The sequence below is a fragment of the Heterodontus francisci genome, chromosome 27 (genome assembly GCF_036365525.1).
Source record: "Heterodontus francisci isolate sHetFra1 chromosome 27, sHetFra1.hap1, whole genome shotgun sequence".
In the NCBI taxonomy this organism is placed as follows: domain Eukaryota; kingdom Metazoa; phylum Chordata; class Chondrichthyes; order Heterodontiformes; family Heterodontidae; genus Heterodontus; species Heterodontus francisci.
Window position 1 is genome coordinate 25,604,970 of NC_090397.1, and position 20,176 is coordinate 25,625,145.

General features: G+C 42.7%; 1 protein-coding gene across 3 annotated transcripts in view; it reads right to left on the reverse strand.

The window, feature by feature from the left end:
• The window catches only part of LOC137384709 (copine-8), a 445,401-nt gene that overhangs the window by 132,532 nt on the left and 292,693 nt on the right, over positions 1–20,176 (reverse strand). For all 3 annotated transcript variants that reach the window (XR_010977638.1, XM_068059014.1, XM_068059012.1), the window contains one exon: positions 8,073–8,126. Coding sequence is in view for 2 of the 3 variants with exons in the window: in XM_068059014.1 (XP_067915115.1) it covers positions 8,073–8,126 (54 nt within the window). In the remaining variant the exon portion in view is untranslated. The remainder of the gene's footprint in view (positions 1–8,072; positions 8,127–20,176) is intronic.

A 20,176-nucleotide genomic window follows, 5' to 3' on the forward strand; every position in this document is an offset into this window, starting at 1 on the left:
GGCCACCTCTCAGAGGGCACTAGCGTCACCCTCCAGCCCTTTCCCCCTCCGACTCTGGAACCATCTGTGCTGCAAGACCCTGTGACAGAGGCAGCCCCTGCAAGGACGCAGGTGTGGCAGCCTGTGGAAGATCCTCCATGGGCACCTCCAAGAAGAGGAGGGAAGAAACGAGTACCTCAGACGGAGGCAGAGACTAGGGAGCAGGCTGCCTCCACCTCATTCTATGCCAAAGAGAGAGCACCCCATAAAAGCGGTCGGGAAACAAAGACACCACGCCAATAATGTCACTTAATGGGTCATCTGGGTGCTGTCATCCAAATTTGTCTGCTCTTTTGTTTTCTTTTCAATATCACTTGTTTATTTGTTCAACCTGATATGTGTGTCATTGATGTTTCATGTCAAAGGGGGATGGAGTTTTGTGGGGTTGGTGGGAGGGTAGTCGGGTGATTGGGATTGCTGTATTTCCAAGCTCTATGATGTTGGAGAATGTTGGCGGTGGAAACCTCATTCTCCATGATCATGGCTGGCAATAGGATTCCTCAGATATGGGTCATTGTGGAATGATTACTCTCTATACTGCAAGGCGAGTTTTGGGGTCATCTGTCTGGATGTGGGCCTGAAGAGCTCTGGCGCCTGGGACTCCAGCAGCATAAAGGAGTCATGACAGCTGCCTGGGTATGGGGCACAGACCTGCAAGATTCACCTCCTGTGGTCACAGACCAGCTGGACATTCAATGAGTGGTAGCCCTTTTTGATCAGGAATCTGACTGGCTGGTCTGTCGGTGCCTTCATGGCTACATAGGTGCAATCAATGTCCCCCTGGGCCTGAGGGAATCCATCCATGGTGTCAAATCCCAATGTCCTCTGTGCCTGCACAGGCCCATCTGTGTCAAAGTGGATGTAGCCCTCCGCCCTCCAGAATATGGCATCCATGATCTGTCTGATGGCATGATGCTGACGACTGTGAGATGCCACCTAGGTCTGCAACTGATCCCTCAAACAACCCAGTTGCATAAAAATTCAATGCCATGGTGACCTTGACGGCTGCAGGTAAGGGATTGCCACGGGTGACACAAGGTCATTGTGGATCAGAGCACAAATGTCTGCGACCACCTGCCTCGACAGGCACAGCCTCCTACAGCATTGGCGCTCTGTCATTTGCACGTAGCTGACTCTTGGGCTGTAAACTTGACGCCTTGGGCAGTGAACCCGATGTCTTGGGAAGTGCCTTCTTCTCCTAGTAGACTCTCCCTGTGCTCCTCTGGCCTCCTGCTGTCCACGGCATTGTATCTGCCGTAGCTCATCCAGGCTGCCCTGTCCAATGTCAGAGTAGCCTGTTTCAATCTCAACTCCCTCAGGTGGGGTTTGTGCATTCACCTGCCTTTCCTCTGCCAATCCCAGAGGCCTCACGTCCCTCTCCATGTTCCTACCGCTCACCACTCATGAATGAAAGTCTTTCAGCTACAGTGATGGCTACTCTGTGGCCCTGTTTGAGCAACTGAGCTTTATTCAACACTTCTACAAATGTGAAGCAGCCCTTCCAATAGCCCTCATGGCCCCTACCCCCCCCCCCACTGTGTTCATGACTTCTACACACTGCCGTGTTCCAGACATGGCATTTTCCCCGTGCCCTCCTATTGAAACTTACAAACAGCTCCTAACAAGCCTTTCAATGAGCTCCTCAGTGAGCTCAACAGACAATTAATTGGAGGCATGTGGGCTTCCCCTCCCATCCCCTCCCTCCCGGCATTCCTTTAAAAATCGCTTCGCGTTGCAGAGGTGGCAGGAGCCAGTGCGAGCCTCCGAGAATGCGATTTTCAAATCACACACACACTCGCTCCCGCCCCCACTGGCATTTCAAAATGCAGCCACAGGTCTCATGGATGTATCAATTTTAAAATAATGGACTTCAAAGTTTCTAAAATTGGCTTAGGTGCAAGTCGTTTTTCCCTTCCCAAAGTCTCTCATCTGAGGTATTCATAGAATACAATATATATCATTTTCGCCCTGCCTCCCATGGTGGATTTGTAGTAGTTAATCAAGATGCAAGTACTTTTATTTATTTGTTCATTCCTGTAAAACCTTATTCATAGTAATTTACATGATTATAAATGCTCTTATACTCCTATACTTCCCCTTTTGGAACAATAGTTCTTGCTGGTACAGCACAGAACCAGCGATGTCTCCCAACCACAAAAGATGTTGATCAGGTGGTCATTTGTCAAAGGTTGGGCCCGGCTGACTGACTTGAGTTCAGCAAAGTTCATAAGGCTCATAGTTATACGTATCTCCTTCCAGCCCAGCACACCACTCCCAACTCAACGGCACAAAGTAAACCTTGACCCAAAATAACACCTTTAGCTCAGATTTTTTCAATGTCATAAACTTCAAGAAGCACTGTTTTTTTTCTTTTCACTTATTGATCACTATTATTAGTTCTACATTTTCTGCCTGGTTGTCATTTGACAAGGGCTGTTATAATGCACTCTGGGTAATTAAGTTTCACACAAAGCAGAGAAGAAATAACAATTCCTATGATGCATTTCTCACACACACAATTTATCCACAGGAGCTCAAGAATCAAGTGAAATTTCAAACTCTAGGACAGCTCACTAAGCAGAGGCAGATTTCTGTTGGGGAGAGTTATTGCATTTCTAATTTTAAATGATTCACTTTATGAGTATGTATAATGATTTCAACACAAATTATTACATTTTCTTTGTCATAAATGTTATATATATGTTTTTGCTGTAACTATTCCAGAAATCAAATTCCAAATCAAGCAATTCTATTGGTTTAAATTGCAGCAATTCAATTGGTTGCCTTTCTCAATGTGACCTTTACTGATCTATACTTCAGCAAATCAGTAGTTTCTTACTTGCACCAATCACAAAATCATGACACTTGAATTTTTTTCTGATAGATCGATTTAACGTGTCACCCAAAACATTTAATGTGCTATCCTAATGTGCAGTTAACAGTAATAGTGTTAATATTAAAATAAATGGCATACTGCCTTAGACAGAATAAGGAGCTTTATAATCAATTGGGCTGCTGGCCAAGGTGAGATCCATCCAAGGGTCATTAAAGAAATGGGGCAGATACCATGCAAGCCCCATACCCACATCTGTAATAGCTTGCGAGAGTTGAGGTCTGTTACCTCAGACTAGAAGGGCAGAAATATGGTTCCAATTTTTAAAAAGGCTGATAAGGCAGAGTTGGGTAACGAGAGGACTCAACGAGAGGTTGACTTCAATGATACACAAGATGCTGAAAGGTATCATAAAAGATAATCTATATAATAACAGATATCATCAGGAATGCTCATTACAGCTTCTGGAAAAGAGGTCATGATTTACTAATCTGAATGTTTTTTTTGGCAGAAGTTACTTAGTAGATGAGGCAAACCAGTAGCCATTATCTACCTTGACTTTCAGAAAGCCTTTGATAAAGGACATCACAAGAGGTTACTCTAAAAGATAAAATCTTGTGGAATCAACGATAACCTGCTGTGCTGGATTAAGAATTGGCAGAAAGTTGTTCTCGATGCATTGGATCTGCTGTGTATACTTTAGAGAAGCTTAGACACAGGAGCAATTTGATCAAGGTTTATAAACTAATGAAGGGACTAGATTGTGTTTACATGGCCAAATTATTTCAACTGTATATATTGGGGGTGGGGAACAAGGGATCAGGCTTATAAGTTATATAAGAGCAAAAGTAGGTTTGCTGTTTGGTAGTTTTTCTTTTCCCACAGAATAGAAGACCTGTGGAACAGGTTAGCGCCTAATGCAGTGAACAATGATTTGATGTATTGCTTCAAGAGACAGTTGGACCTATTTCTGTTGGGTGGAGATCATGTTGTCCAAGAGATAGGTGTCCTGTAAAATAAGTGGGGGTAAAATGGTCGCCAGGACTAATTTCAGTTGTCTGAAGGGGTCGGAAAGGAAATTTTCAGACTTTCTTTTCCTGATTGGGCTCTGTTTTTTGCCTCTCCTAGGAAATTACATGGCTCCAGGTGGGCAGTGAATGGCTGTACTGTGAGGCATAAGACATCATGAACATAATGATATAAGATGAACCAGTTGGTCTTTTTCTGCCCAACATTATCGTATGTTCACACACATTTAGGGCTGAATTTTACGGGGACGCCATGCTCCACGGTGGCGCCCTTTGAACTCGACGGCACGCTCGCATTCGCCGGCTGCCGCCGAGCCCCCGCGATATTAATATTGCGGGGGCTCGTTTCCATAGAGGCCATGCGCTGCACCACCACCCGCCCCCCCTCCCTGCCCATATTACGTTGGGAGAGGAGGGACATTTGGCGCAGCAAGAGTTTTTGACAGCTGTGCAGCAGATGCTGGGGCCCTAATTTAAGCACCTCAGCACATGCTTCCTGACAGCTGTCAAAGAATATTTACCTGACTGCTGAAGAGTGGGGCTGCTGTCAATCTGGCAGCAAAGCAGAAAGTGCTGGAGAAATCCAGCAGGTCAGGCAGCATCTCTGGAGAGAGAAGCAGAGTTAACTTGACCAAGTTCACAGACCTGAAAGTTAACTCTGCTTCTCTCTCCACAGATGCTGCCTGACCTGCTGAGTTACCCCAGTACTTTCCACTTTGCTGCCACATACTTACCCTGCTGTGTCCCAGTGTCCCTGTGAAGTTGCGATCCTCGTCTCCCACTCAAGTGTAACATTCCTTCTTGTAGGCGTGCCACACCTGGTTGAATAATCGTAAATTTGCACATTCCAGGATGTGGGACTTAAATAGACCACAAAAGGTATTAGAGGTTTACAGAGAACACACTGACCCAAATGGGAATGCACAGGTGTCACAGCAATGTAAATATGTCTTTCATTAAATGTTCCAACATGTGTGGCTTTTCTCTGTGTGAATGATGTGTGCCAGCATGTAGCGCCAATGTCACATCCCTTTGCACCGTTGGCCCTTCAGGAGAACCAATGTATGCAATAACATCATTGCCATGCCACCATTGCGCATGAGCATCTCCATGGATGCAGTGACATGGACATTGGCTCAGTCAGCTGCTGCCTCTAATGATTTACACAGGGATGCTGCAGAGCAGCTGAGCGAGGGTGATATGTGGGCTGCAGAGCTCATGTTGGTTCCAATGCAGCAGACAGCCTTTGTCTGATAAGCCACTTCCGTACATCCCTACCTCACTGCTAGCCCTGCGTACAGAGCCTGGGTACCATCTTCCCCCCATGCGCCTTTCATGTTGTAGATCCACAGTGTCCTTATAGTCTGAGGAGGAATCCTGTTGACATCTCTCCTCATCATGCCAGGCCTGGCCCCTATTGGGTGCGTAGTTGTGCAGAGCAGCAAAGGAAGGAGCTGGCCTTTTCAGCCCGTAGTACAGGGCATCACCTTTTCCATACAGGCATTGGAGGCGCTCTTTCAGCATGCCGATCTCCTGCTCCATGTGGCGCATGTAGCTCAGTGGCTGGCGTTGTATCTCTCCTCTGCAGCTGTGGTCGGGTCTCTCACTGATGTCGGGAGCCATGTCTGCAAAGGACAGCCCTTATCTCCAAGAAGCCACCCCTCCAACTGAGCCAGTTCGGTGAACAGCAGAGGCAGCCGGGACTGGTACAGGCCCAGGTGTCATGGCAGCTGCCTGAGAAGTGGGCACAGATTTTCATGAAGCATCTCCGGTGAAAACAAACCAGCTTCACCTAGATTGAGAGGGCTCCTTTAATGGTGACGTCTGCAGGTGGTAGCCTGGCAGAAGGCCTGAAGGCCACATGAGTGCAGTCTATGAACATTACAACCTATGGTTCTCCAGCAATGGTGCCAGAACCAATGGCCCTCTGGGCCTGGCTGTGAGAGTCCGTCCTGAAGCGGACATCCTCACTGGCCCTCCGGCGCAGGGCACTGGTGACCTCCCTGATGCAGCGGTGCACTGCTGACTCTGTGACCCTAGAAAGGTCTCTGGTGGGCCCCTAAAAAAGGTGCAGAAGGGTCAGGCTTGAGAACTGCTGCCTCTATGAGGAACAAAGGCATGGGATGTCCACCAGAGCCCATGGGCTGCAGATCATCCTTGAGCAGGGCACAGAGACATGTCACCCCCCTCTTTAAAGGCGCAATCTCCTCCGTCACTGGCGCTCTGACATCCGATGGCATGTCATGTGGAGACTGTAGATGCATGGCAAACGTAATGGCAGGCTCCCCTTGGGGGCTGCTGCTCACGACCAGGGGCCTCTACGTGGATCGCACCTGCCTGTTGATATTGCCTCTGGCGTGTACAGATCCTCACAAGCAGAGGATCACACAATGTAGGATGAGCCATACCTATTTCCATGTGATAAATAAAGTTGATTCCTTCATGTATTCTATGGTTCCTAAGAGGGCAGGGATTGGTGTTATGGGTACATCAGCTGCTTTCCTGGATCAACTATGTGGCGTGCCATGGCATTGCCCATCGTGGCCAACACTCAGAGTGGCACAGCATGACCACATCAAGATCCTACCAGCTGAATCGATTGCCCCCACCATCAATACAACCTTAATATTCCTGCCCTTTCTGGCACCCTCCCCACACAGAGGGTGCCTAGTGTGCCATTGCTCCCTCACAAACACGAGCAAACACACAGCGTACACTGTTAATGGAGGGATGGTACACAGTACCTCCCTTCATGCCAGCACAGCTTTCCCACCAGTAATCCCAGACCCCTTCCCTTTAAGAATGCAGAGTGAGACCCCTATGTATCCCTCCCCCTCCCTTCCAGTATGCAGAGTGAGACCCCTGTAATGCCCCCCTTCAGGTTTGTAGAGTGAGACCCTTGAAAAGAAACGTACCTTCTGCCATGAAACCTTCTGCCTCTGTTGACCCGCCAGCTTTTCCAATCGTGAACGGGACAGCACGTGACGGCCACCGAAAAATGTTCAATGGAGAGGTGGCAGGCTGCATTATCAGTAAAGGTAAGCACCGTTTACCATACGCTAATTGTGGTGCTGCCGCCATGCAGCGGGGGTGGCTGCATTGAGGTCCTGCCGCCGCCGGTAATATGTGGCGGGCTCTTCTCGATGTCGCAGGTCGAGGCGGGCCTCTTCCCGCGGCATTTTACCGGACCCCACATTATAAGGGCTTAGGCCTTTGTGTGGACACAACAGAGAGAATATTACTTTGCACCTATCTTCTGGTGGTTTGTAATGATTGTGGAGGAGTAAATTGTATGATTGTGAGCCCCTAGCAGATTGCCTCATCTGCTGAGAGTATATATCGGAAATTCAGGCACCCGTCACATGATATTCTGATCATTATGCTACATGGTTGAAAAATCATGCCCAGATGCTTATGAGTGCTAATGGGCAAGGCTCTCCAACGGGAATGAAAAATTGGAAAATTCCCCCTTAGATGCCTGCAATAGGAAGGTATTGCATTTCCACTCAAATATTCCAGGGACACAAACACACTTTTTTGTTACTTTTTTGAAATAAGTATATTAGCAATCCTTACGTACTGTTACACATAATATTGTTTAGCTAATGTGTAAGTGAACAGAAGAATGTACAAGCCATTTTTCCAATAGGGAGGTCAACAAGGAATTTGCTCTCAATAGACCAGAATAAAAATTACAGTACAAAAGCTTGAACTTAAGAGGGTTTGATCTAACAAAGATTGTCTTACACAAGATAAGATTCATAACATTTATCAAAACAAATTTGGTGTTAAGAATACCCTATTGCGACGCTGTAATGCAGAACCCAAGCAAAGAGTAAGAAAACGAAATGCTGAAAGACACTAAATTCAAAAAAAACTCAGTACAAATTAAGAATTTTTATGTACTTTAAACTGTCAAATGCACACACATGCATCAACTCACAATCTGCATTAATATACTGTACCTGCAGCAAAGGAGACAAAAAGCAGTGAACTAAAAGATGAAAACATAAAATTATGGTCATATTATTCACTTCAGAATATAAAGCTTAAAATAGATATCCATGTGTAGATAAAATCAACTCCGTAAATTGTCTCCTGTCAGTGTACCACAGTTCCTATAGAGACAATTGAATCATTTTTATGTAGCCATCAAATACACAAGTACTTACTGTTCCAGAATTAATGTATTTTTTCTTTTTTGCTTTCTTCTTTGGATTTAGCACCTAAAAGGTAAAGTCATTTAATTGTCATTTCTATTCATGAATGTTGTTAATTAACTTAATTAAAATGCATAAAAATGTAGAAAAATAATATTAATTGTCGATTGTATCAATTGCATCAATTGCAAGACAGTGCAAGAAAATGGCAATTTAGCTAAGCACAATGAATGGGGCTGAACTGTTAATGGGTAAACCTACAAACAGTGTGAAGTATTCAAATAAGATGTAAGATGCAAACCTGAGCGGACCCCTAAAAAGCAAAGGCTCAACTTGTGTAATTAGGCAGCCATGGTCAATAATGAGGTAAGAGACAGTATCAAGCTGAAAGAAAAGTCTTACACAATTCCAATGAAAAGTGGAAATCCAGCAGAATGAGAAAGCCAAGAAAAGCAACAAAGGGACTCAAAGGAAGCAATAATGTGCAAAAACAGAATATGAAAAAAATATTGCAAGCTAAAAGCAAAAATGTTTATAAACATAGCAAGAGCAAGAGTTTGACAATGGAGAATAGGGAATATGAGTCCATTAAAGACAGATGAGGGTGAAAATATAATGGATAATAAGGAAATGGCAGACTTGTTAAATGAGTGCTTTGTAACATTTTTCATTGTGGAGAAAGGACAAAATATCAGAGAACAATAGGATCTAAAGTAGGATAAGGAGAGAAACTTAGTGGATTTAATGTAAGCAAAAAGAAGGTAATAGCAGAAATTAAGGTACTTAAGATAGATAAATCTTCAGGAGCAGATGGTTTCCATCCTGTATTAAAAGAAATAGATGAGGGAATTGTAGATGCATTAATCATAGTTTTCCAAACCTCTCTAGAATCAGGAATTGGGCCTTTGGGTTGGAAAATTGCAAATATCACTCCATTATTTAAGAAGGAATAGAGAAACCAGATAACTGCAGCCCTGTCAATTTAACATCAATTGTGAGAAGGTTACTGGAATCTATCATCAGAGACAGAGTGAGTGAACACTTGGACAAGTATCAGCTAATCAAAGGGACTCAGTATGGACTTGTGTCCGCTGAATCCTAGTTGAATTCTTTTTTGAGGTGGTCACTAACATGGCGGATAGGGAAGTGTCAAGGGAATTTTGGCTATATGTACTTCTAGAAGGCATTTGATAAGGTACCGCAGAGGAAATTATTAGAAAAAAATGAGAGGAAACAAAATTGGAGACAACCTTGTGATATGGGTTGGTATTTGTTGGGAACTGGGAGACAGAAAGTTGGGTTAAAACGTTAATTCTTTGATTGGCAGGATGTACCAAGTGGTGTTCCCCAGGGATCTGTACTGGGATTTCACCTTTTCACCACATTTAATAATCTGGATGAAGGAATGGAGATTTGTATAACCAGGTTTGTAAATGACAGTAAGTTAGAATGTACAGTAAGCTTTGCAGATGGGAGCAGGCAGTTACATAGATAGTCAATCACAAAAACCATGCAGATGGAACTCAATGCAGGGAATTACACAAAACACTAAAAGTTATCGTACAGGTACAAAAAGTCATCAAAAAGGCTAATCAAATGTTGGCCTTTATTTGAAGGGCCTCGGCTTAAGTTAGATGGACAAGTTGCATAAACTTGGTTTGCATTTCCTGAAATTGCAGTGCAGCTCAGCCATGGCCTAACTGAATGGCAGAACAGGTTCAAGAAGCTGAACAACTTATTCCTTTCCCGATGTTCCTATATCCTGGTCTAACTCATTCTTTCACTTTCCCTAGTGTTAGCCTCTGCTTGGCACCTTGCTCTAACAGGAGGGCTGTAACTGGGAATGTGCTAGTTGGTGCTTGTGGCTACAAACTCACTATCACAACTCTCAACCCACCGGGGTGCCAATGAACAACAATGTAAAATATAACAATGTAAAACATCCTCGAGCACTGAAATACCAAACTACCCACACACACTTTTATTGGGGTCATTATTTTTATGAAAACACATTTGCCAAACCTTTTTTGTATGTTTATGAAGAGTAATAATAAAATAGCAAAGGGGCTCTAATGCTTCAGGGAAGTCTTAAATAAAAATGTTACAGGGTAGCCCTTTGCTTTTAGTAGGGCATCCCTTTTACTATTGCACCTCCACTTGCTTTTCTTCCAAGAGCCAGACTTTCAAAGGGCTTTTGTATCCCTGCTGATGAAACTTCACAAAAAAACGGCAACAGTCTCACACTATCTGCTGATGCCCAATATTGAGGCCTCTGATTCCCACTCTCTGCACTCCCTAAGTTAAGCTCTAGGAAAATGAGCTAAGCTTGTATTATCATTCAAGGTCAGCCCAGTGAAATGCAGGTTGCAAACAGTATCTGGTGAGTGTCACTTCCCAGGACCACATTACTCACAACTGAATATGTTATTTTATCAGTTGTACATGACATGATCATCATTAGAATACCACATAATACTTCTGATTACCAAACTCTCTGGTTGCTGTGCAAAAAATCTGATACACACGCTTTGGCTGGCACCAACTGAATTCACTTAATTTGCTTTTTGTTCTCATATACATCCCATAAATAAAGTTCTTCCTCAATGTTGAATAATTCAATATGTAACCATTGTTCTCACAATGTCTAATCGAGTTGTAAATTTTCCATTAAAAAAGACTAGTAAATTGCCTGTGATATGGCCACAGTCACCACCTACTGCCAGAGTTACACACATCAGGACTTCCATCTAAATGTTTACATATGCAGTTTTGATTTGAAATGTTGACAGAAAGGCATGACCAAAAATCATGGCAATAGCAAATTATACAGAAAGCCTGCATGTTTTCCATGCAATGGGGAGTTAAGACCAAGTGTAGTCTTCAGGCGCAGCAGGGTTAGAGGCAAGGGATAATTGAACTGGGGAACAGAGACATAATTAAGACCCCATTTTAAAGTTTGCCCTTATTTTTACATTTCTCTTATATATTCTAATGCCCACAGTTATAATGGAAATTGCCTCAGTAAATTTGTTACAGTGCAAATATATCGCCCTGTCTGTGCTGTTGCTATAGTGCCTTTATTGGTGGCAGGGTGCAATTACGACATGACAGATTTGTATAGGCATTATAAATATGGACATTTGCGTATGATTTCTCAACAGATGCTCCCGCAAGCCCAGGAACTCTGCCAGAAACATGCAATTCAAAAATGTATACTTTTAAATCTACCCAAACCAAGAATGGAGTTTTATCATTCAGGTTTAAGATGCACAAATTTCAATCTCCTCCATTAAAAACATGTATCACAAAAAAAGATAGGATGTTAAACATGTAGACAAACAAAGTTAGAGATTTAGAGCAAATTTTTCTCAAAATATGCAGTACTTTGGGCAGAGTGCACTTTGCATATTTTGTCTAGCTTTAGTCCCTGAGATGTAAGGCAAGAGTTAAAGCCCAGGGTAAGTGTTGAAAAGAGCTATAGGACCCAACGTCAGAAAACTGCAATTGGAAAAGATTAATTTTTCAAATTGGTAAGAGTGTGTAGTGTTGTGCTGTGTTTTCTTAAGTCTTCATTAAAGATAGACGCAGGCTTTATATTTAGATTCAACACAAACACTATTTATTGCCTTACTTATCTACATTGCACAATTCAGGTCCAGGTTTTTCCTCACTGGTGTGTGTCTGCTCTCTGTAAAGCCATGTATTGAGTGTGTCTCTTAACATGATGTCTCCTCCTCTCCTCCTTATATATGGCTGATGATGTCATCAGTTGCATCAGTGGCCTGATCTCTTAAAGGTACAGTTTCATAAAGGTGAGGAACCATTACATTACATTACTCCCTTTTAAATTTAAAGTTCCCCCTTTTCTTTAAAAAATTTACAATTGCAAAATTACATTGAACAAAACTCAGCTGGACTAAAGTTTGAAACTTGGTGGGGAGTAGGTTTCAGGCACATCACCCTTAAAGCAGACTTTGTTCCCAGCTGGGTCCAGTTGATGCATGACATAGTCTTTAAATTGGGCAGCTAATCGATGAGGTCTCGCTAATTTCTGTGGATCTTGCAGCATCAATCTCAGCTGTGCTTGATTTCGCAGAGCTGCTTCTCAAGTGGTTGCAAGCGTGAAGTCATCAAAGTCGTCCTCGTCACCTTCTTCTGGAATTGTTTTAGTATTGACTCTTTTGAAGGAGGTTACATTTCTCTCACTATGTAGTTTGCTCTCTTTGCTCTGATCATGCTTCCTTTTCTCTGAACTACCGTAAGTACTCTTGGGTCAAATGGTGAGCTAATTTTCGATGCTTTCTCATGCCGAACTGGGAGATTGTCTCCTTTTATCTTGCTTTTGTGTGTATTCATTGGTCTGCACGCGTCTTAATCCTCTGTTTTTCACTCTTCTCTATCCCTCAAGCTCTCTGTTGAGAGCGTGTAAGGTTGAGTAGGTGTAAATTGTGGCAGTGGGTACTTCTTCAGGATGTCTGCTTTTGTCAGGGAATTCTGCCCTCTGATAGTGTTGATCGTGATCAGCTTCAATTCACTGGCAGTTTTGAAATGTAGCAGATTTTCCTTGCTTGTGCCTACAACATGGAAGTCAGTCTTACATGTGGACCCATGGGAGGATTTGTGAGTAACTTGGATCATCCCTAGGACTGGTAGAGGGGTAATTGATCCGCAGGAAAAGATTTTAGATATTGACTTGTTCAATTGCAGTTTCTGTTTTCTCTGTAACTCATGGAATGCCGGGGCATCCATTCTGTTGACTGTTACTCCTGAGTTATTTACTGCAGAAATTGTCGAATTGCCTATGAACACATCGCACATAGGCAGGGGTCGGTACTTGTGATTGCAAGCAACAAAAATCTTCTCTTGTGCTGAAAAGATGTAATCTTCCTTCTGGTATTCAACTCTATTAACGTCTTCTGCAGACTTCAACCTGCATATTCTTACGAAATGTCCCATTTTTCCACAGGCTTTTCACTTCTTTCCTCTCGCAGGACATGTTTTGTAGTGAGGATCTACACCACCGCAATGATTGCATGTTCAAACGTGAGGTGACTGTAATCTCTGCCTTGGCCTTCCTTGAAATGCTTCAGACCTTTCTCTGAGTTTCCTCTGTTTGGTGTGTTTCTCTGGTGAAACCTTCCTCTTGTAACATTCACAGATTCTGTTGACAAACCTGACCCGGCCTCAGGAAATTCTCGTCTTATGTTATTTGCCTCTTCTCCTTCTAAGACTTTGGCCTTTCTTTTGCTGCCTTTCATTGTTCTGCCAATATTGAGTAACCTTTGCAAGTTTAACAATTTGCCCTCTCTAAGAGCTTGCCTTCTTAATCTTGGTGATTGGCAGGTCATGATGATCTGGGAAATGATTTCTTTCTCCATATCTGTGAAGTTGCAATTCTGGCTCAGACTTCTGAGCCTCATCACGCAGTGATCAAGGGTCTCACGCTTACCTTGCTTTGCTTGCCTGAAAACAGAAATTTCGTAATGAGGATTTGCCCTCGGTTGAAAATATCATATTAGAGCATTTTTCGCTGTCATAATCATCGGTTCCGATGTCAGTGAGTGCATCGACTTTTTATCCAGCATAGTGTAGGAGTAACGCCCTCTTTTTTCCTGGTGTATTGATATCAAGTGCCACCATTAGGCATTCGCATATTGCTAGCCATTTGCTCCATTGTGACCTGGGTTGCTCTCTGTCTCTGTAAAGGCTGGAAAGACAGTTGTTGCAGACACATGGTGTTTTTATTAAAAAATCTGGTATCGTCAATGCAAGTCTTCTGGACGTTCCTTTGTTGTCTGTGTAGTTTACCTTCTTGTAAACCCTTTTTTCCTTAAAATGGCTCATGTGTTCAGGTTTGCACCTCTTTTAATAATTACATTATGCCTACTTCACATTTATTTTCCTTATTTCTGTGTACCTGCAAAAATACAATTTCAGTTCCAGCCCAGGTTTTCTCTCTGATCCAGTCCTAGTTTTCTCTCTGATCCAGTCCTGGTTTTCTCTCGACATTTTTTTTCTGTGTTTGCTTTCTGTCCTTGGATCCTTCTGTGCCTCATTTTTTCTTTTTTTTCTCCTCCTCGGCAGAAATTGTAGTGTTGTGTTGTATTTTAAGTCTTCATTAATGATAGATGCAGGCTTTATATTCGGATTCAACACAAGCATTATTAATTATCTTACTTATCTACATTGCACAATTCAGGTCCAGGTTTTTCCTCACTGGTGTATGATTGCTCTCTGTAAAACCATATGTTGAGTGTGTCTCTCAAAATGATATCTCCTCCTTATATATGTCTGATGAAGTCATCAGTTGATCTCTTAAAGATACAGTTCCTTAAAGGTGAGGTCACCATTACACATTACACAGTGCAACTGACAGGGGACCTCAAAGAAAGGAAATAAGAAACTTCCAAATGAATAAGTAATTGCAGTAAGAATTATGTAACAAGATGTATTCCACAAACGTGTATTACTATAGTGGGTTCTACATGTAATCTTGTCCGAAATACCTCACAATTTCACTCACCATCACGCTACAACCCGAGCTTTACTTTGCAGCCTATGCTAACCAATGATATCTGACTGAAATTAAGTATCTCAAGTTGACGAAAATTAATATTAACCTGTGAAACCAAATGCATATACACTACAACATAGTATAAAGTGAGTACATGGTTTGGCAACTGGATGACTTCAGCCAATTTTTGTTTACAGCTTACTACTCCCCATTACATATCAGCACAGATATTACAGGATCAGTCTCTGCACGGGGAGTGCAAATTCATAAAATCTACTCGTCTTTTACAGCACACTGCATATTTCTGGATCTTCTAAATCTGCTGGATAATATTTAATTGATAGTATTGCCCTTGGATGCAAACTACACCAAGTGAGCATATGATTAATAAATGCTGTGGAGACCTTCTATTGCCAGCAGATTCCAGAGCATAACTTAATTGCGATGCACAAGTTTGTGTACACATGCTTGCTGTTAAGTCATAATCAGCAACTTTGTTGCTGCACCATGGCCAACTAAAGTGCAGTGAGTCTATAAAATTAACCTGAAAAACATGGATCACAGATTTGCAAGGGAGGATTATGCTGAATAGGTACTGGGTGGTCACAACAGAAAACAGCCTCTGCTCACAGTGTCAATGAATATACTGCCTCTGGGCCTGACTCAAAGGAAACGGCAATCCCTGCCTTGATAGGTACACCTATTGGAAGTAATAGTGCCTCCTCTTTACTGATAATTACAATATTACCTCCCCACCCCCTCTTGAGTCTCTCGCTTCTCCTCTCCCCATTCTTTACTAGTTTGTTTTCCTGGCTTACCAGAAAGAACACAAAGCATTTCAAACTCCTTGGTAGAAGTCTTCTCTCTTAGGAGTTGGATCTAAGGTATCACTGTGTAATAATAATTCCTGTAGTTAATCTGAGGCTGAACAGTTTTGTTTTGTTCCCCGAAAGGGATGATCTACTGATTTTAGATCTAGACAATAGGGTTCAATGCTAGTCTGAAACCATGTTGTAAATAGCAATGACAAGCAGTAAGGTATCTACATAGGAGGACTGGGAAGACCAATAAGCTAGTGAGAAGGTTTCAGAAACTTGGTGAATGCTTAAGTTCAGTTTGCTCCTGACAATTCAAAGTTGCTTTTTGTGCTTCAAAAATGTAACTTGAATTAAACAATATAAATAACACAGCAAAACCGTTACAAAAAAGTTTATGTATCTCTCTATGTAGTGTCCTCATTATCTGAGGTTGCTAATTATGGTTTATGTCATGATGTCACGATGGGGCAAGGCAAGGAGGCAGACCCCAAGAAACACCTCAGCCAGTATAGGGATTTAACCCGCAATGTTGGCACTCTTCTACACCACACTCTAGCCTTCTAAGCTAACTAACCACCACTGATTTAACACATGGCATAATTTAGTGACTTTGCATTAAGAGTAGACTGTACTTCTACAACATGACTGCTAAAATAAATTTCACTTAAATAGTTCCTATCAGTTAGAAGATACCCAATATAAGTGTAACATATTAACAAAATATTCAGGATATTAAAGATAACATACTTTTAACCTTTTCAAGTTAGGAATGTTGCAATATTTTTAGGTTATAACATTAAAAACAGCAGGATCTTTGAACAATTACCATATGGATAAGCCAGTAATGTAGAAAGAAACATTTGCACTTCTATAGTACCTTTCATGACCACCGGACCTCCTAAAGAGCTTTACAGCTAATGCAGTACTTTTTGAAGTGTAGTCACTATTGTAACATGGAAAATGCAGCAGCCAATTTTCACACAGCAAGCACCCACAAACAGCAATGTGATAATGATCTGTTTTTTAGTGATGTTGATAGAATGATAGATATTGGCCAGGACACCAGGGATATCTCCCCTGTTCTTCTTCGAAACAGTGTTACGTGATCTTTTACAGCCAACTGAGTCTCACTTTAACATCTCATCCAAAAGAAAGGACCTCCGAAAGTGCAGCACTCCCTCAGTACTACACTGAAGTGTCAGCCTGGATTTTTATGCTCACAATTTACTGACTCAGAGGCAAGAGTGCTACCAATTGAGCGTCGGCTGACACACATCCTGCTGTGATATATGAAGCCTTGATGAGAACCAGATTACTGAGTATTACTGAACAATCATTTTCCAGCAAATGTAGCCATCTGTGTCCAATGTCAAATAGGTAGTAATCATTCAATTTTCTGTTATCTATTGTAATTATTACAATCAGGGAATAATGTGATAACAACTATCAAAGTTCAGAGTTATCACTATTGAGCTGTGAAACACAAAATGTTATTCCCTTGAGCTGGAAGAAATTCAGTATTCAACAAAGCTCTGCAAATAACATTGTTGGATTGTGAGATGAGTATTTTTTTTATAATTTATGAATTTCAATTTTAAAATTTAATCCAACAAGAACACCCTCACTATCTTGAGACACCACATTGGTAACTTGTCAAGTTTAGACACATCACATGAGGTATTGTTTAATGGTTTTGTGTTCCATTCTTTATGTGTTCAAAAAAACTTACCGCCGAGAAATGCGATTGCGCCCTAAAACGGGCATGCGATGATGTTTCTGGTCTGTGCCGAGATTTTTGATCAGCATCATGAGCCTAGTATGAAGGGGATAGCCCTTGTCACCCAGTAGCCAGCTTGTGACGTCTTGGCCTGGTTGGAATAAAGGTGGCACAAAGGACTAGCAAAGACCGAATGCATCAAGACTGCTGCTAAGATCGTATGCACAGATCAGCATGATTTGTTGTTGTGTCGCAAAGAAGCTGGACATCAAGGGAATGAACTCCCTTTTTATTTAGACAAAATAGCAGGCTAGTGATGGGTGCACGCAAGACAATGTGGGTGCAGTCTAAGGCACCTTAGACTCTGGGGAAGCCTGCAATGCAGGTGAAGCTTCTCGCCTTGCTTCACTTTAAAATTATGAGGGGCATTGATCGGATAGATAGGAAGAAATTTTTTCCCTTAGCGGAGGGGTCAATAACCAGGGGGCATAGATTTAAGGTAAGGGGCAGGAGGTTTAGAGGGGATTTGAGGAAAAATGTTTTCACCCAGAGGGTGGTTGGAATCTGGAACGCACTGTCTGAAGGGGTGCTAGAGGCAGGAACCCTCACAGCATTTAAGAAGTATTTAGATGAGCACTTGAAACGCCATGGAATACAAGGTTACAGGCCAGGTGCTGGAAAATGGGATTAGGATAAGTGCTTGATGGCTGGCACAGACACGATGGGCCGAAGGGCCTGTTTCTGGGCTGTATAACTCTATGACTCAATGACTATGAATATGACTCTAGAACTCTATGGGGAAAGAGGTGTAGGTGTTTCTTTTAGTCTAGAGCACCTTGGTGACTTGATGGTGGACTGGAAAGTGGGAGTAGTTGCTGATGTCACCTGCTGCAGCTGGAAGGAGCCTATTGCATAGAAGTTAAAGGCCACAGTGACCAAGACACTGCTGTCAATGCCTCGATTCAAGGTTCAAGTTGTGACAGCTTCCTTTGTGAAGGGCAGGCACCTGCAACATTGCTCCTCAAGAAAAGTTCAGGTAGAAGTGCTCCCTGAAGCCCCACTATGGTCATGGCCTCTGGTGCAGTGCCCTCCTTTCTCTTTGCCTGGCTGCTCTCTCGTCGTGTCTTCCTCGGTACTCTCTCTTTTACTCCAGCATCAAAGGCAGTCCTACCAGACCATCCATGACGGCTGTAGAACTGTTATAAAGGCAGCCAAAAACAGCACAAAACAGCAAAAACATCATCTCAGAAATCATAATTTTGTAAGTCAGAAAGCAGGCCAAAAATTGCCCAGACATGAACCAGCAGCCTAAACGGACAAACCAGCAACAAATTTGCATGTAGTGGATGAACCTTTTAAATAGAACTTCTTAAGGGTCCTTCCTGCCTGTTAGCGCCACGAGTGGCTGAGCGAGTTATCATGTGACAATTAGAGAGCTGGGGGAGACCAACATAACAAAAAGATCAAACAACCAGCGAAGAAACGCTACTTCAATATTTTACTTGTTGTTTTACATACACCTGCATGTGCCCCAGATGACTGTGAAGTAACCCGAATCCAATATAAGAGGTGGCACACTTCCAAAGTGTGCTCAATCAATATGTGACTATATTAAGATAGAAGCTAAAAGATAAACAAACTTCTGAAAAAAGAAAAAATATGCTTGTAAAAATGTGGAATTTTTATTATTATGGAGAAATTTGACATTTTAAAAATATAAAATTAGTTTCTCAGGGCCAGTGAGGACGTTTAGCGTTCAATACGTCATTAAAAACCCAGTTACACTTCATTCAACAAGGTGGAACTTTTTCAAAGGTTTTTACAGTGAGAAAAGCAGTGCAGAAGTGGAAGTTCTTGCTAAATCATGATTTCAAGGGAGACTGCACTTTGGGGAAACATCTACTGTGCACCCTATAGAGGATCATACACTCACAGACAGCAACTTCTGGATTTACACATTATTCGGCGCATCTCCAAACTCTGGAAGTTGCTGCCTGTTTCAGTGGCATAATGTTGACAGTTCCGGCATCATTAACACCACAAAATGTGGGTGAAAGATTCCACAGCTGCTGAAACCAAGGAAACAGCAGTATAAACTTTGCCATTTAGCATTTCTGACTCGGAGCTTTGCACAACCAGGTCTGGATTTAATGGGCGCCCTGTAGACTTTTTTTTTATTTCCAAAATATACTTTATTCATAAAAATCTGTACAAAATCCATGGCAAAACAGTTCCAAACAGCACCAAGTCAAAAATTACAAACAGTGCAAAGGAGGTAGTTTCCTTCAATACAATCATGAGTTGCCTCACAACACTTCCATTTCATTTCTCGTGCTATATACATTTTACAGCAAACAAAAATGTTCCCGATACAGTTCGAGGGGTTTTCCATGGATCCAGCCCCTCAGTTCAGCTTGGTGGGGGGACCTTACACAGTGGTCTTTCCCCATTGAGCCTTTGCTGCGGCTGCCCCAAGCTTTAGTGCGTCCCTCAGCACGTAGTCCTGGACCTTGGAATGTGCCAATCTGCAATATTCGGTCGTGGACAACTCTTTGCGCTGGAAGACCAGCAAGTTCCGGGCAGACCAAAGGGCGTCTTTCAACGAATTGATAGTCCTCCAGCAGCAGTTGATGTTTATCTCGGTGTGCGTCCCTGGGAACAGCCCGTAGAGCACAGACTCCTGTGTTACAGAGCTGCTTGGGATGAACCTCGACAAAAACCACTGCATCTCTTTCCACACCTGCTTTGCAAAGACACATTCCAGGAGGAGGTGGGCAACCGTCTCTTCCCCACCACAGCCACCGCGAGGGCATTGTGCAGAGGGGTTGAGGCTCTGGGTGTGCAGGAAGGATCTGACGGGGAGGGCTCTTCTCATCACCAGCCAAGCTACATTTTGGTGCTTGTTTGAAAGTTCTGGTGATGAGAGATTCCGCCAAATGACTTTGGCGGTCTGCTCGGGGAACTATCTGACAGGATCCACCATCTCCTTTTCCCGTAGGGCCTTGAGGACATTCCGTTCAGACCACTGCCTGATGGATCGGTGGTCAAAGGAATTTTTCCGCAGAAA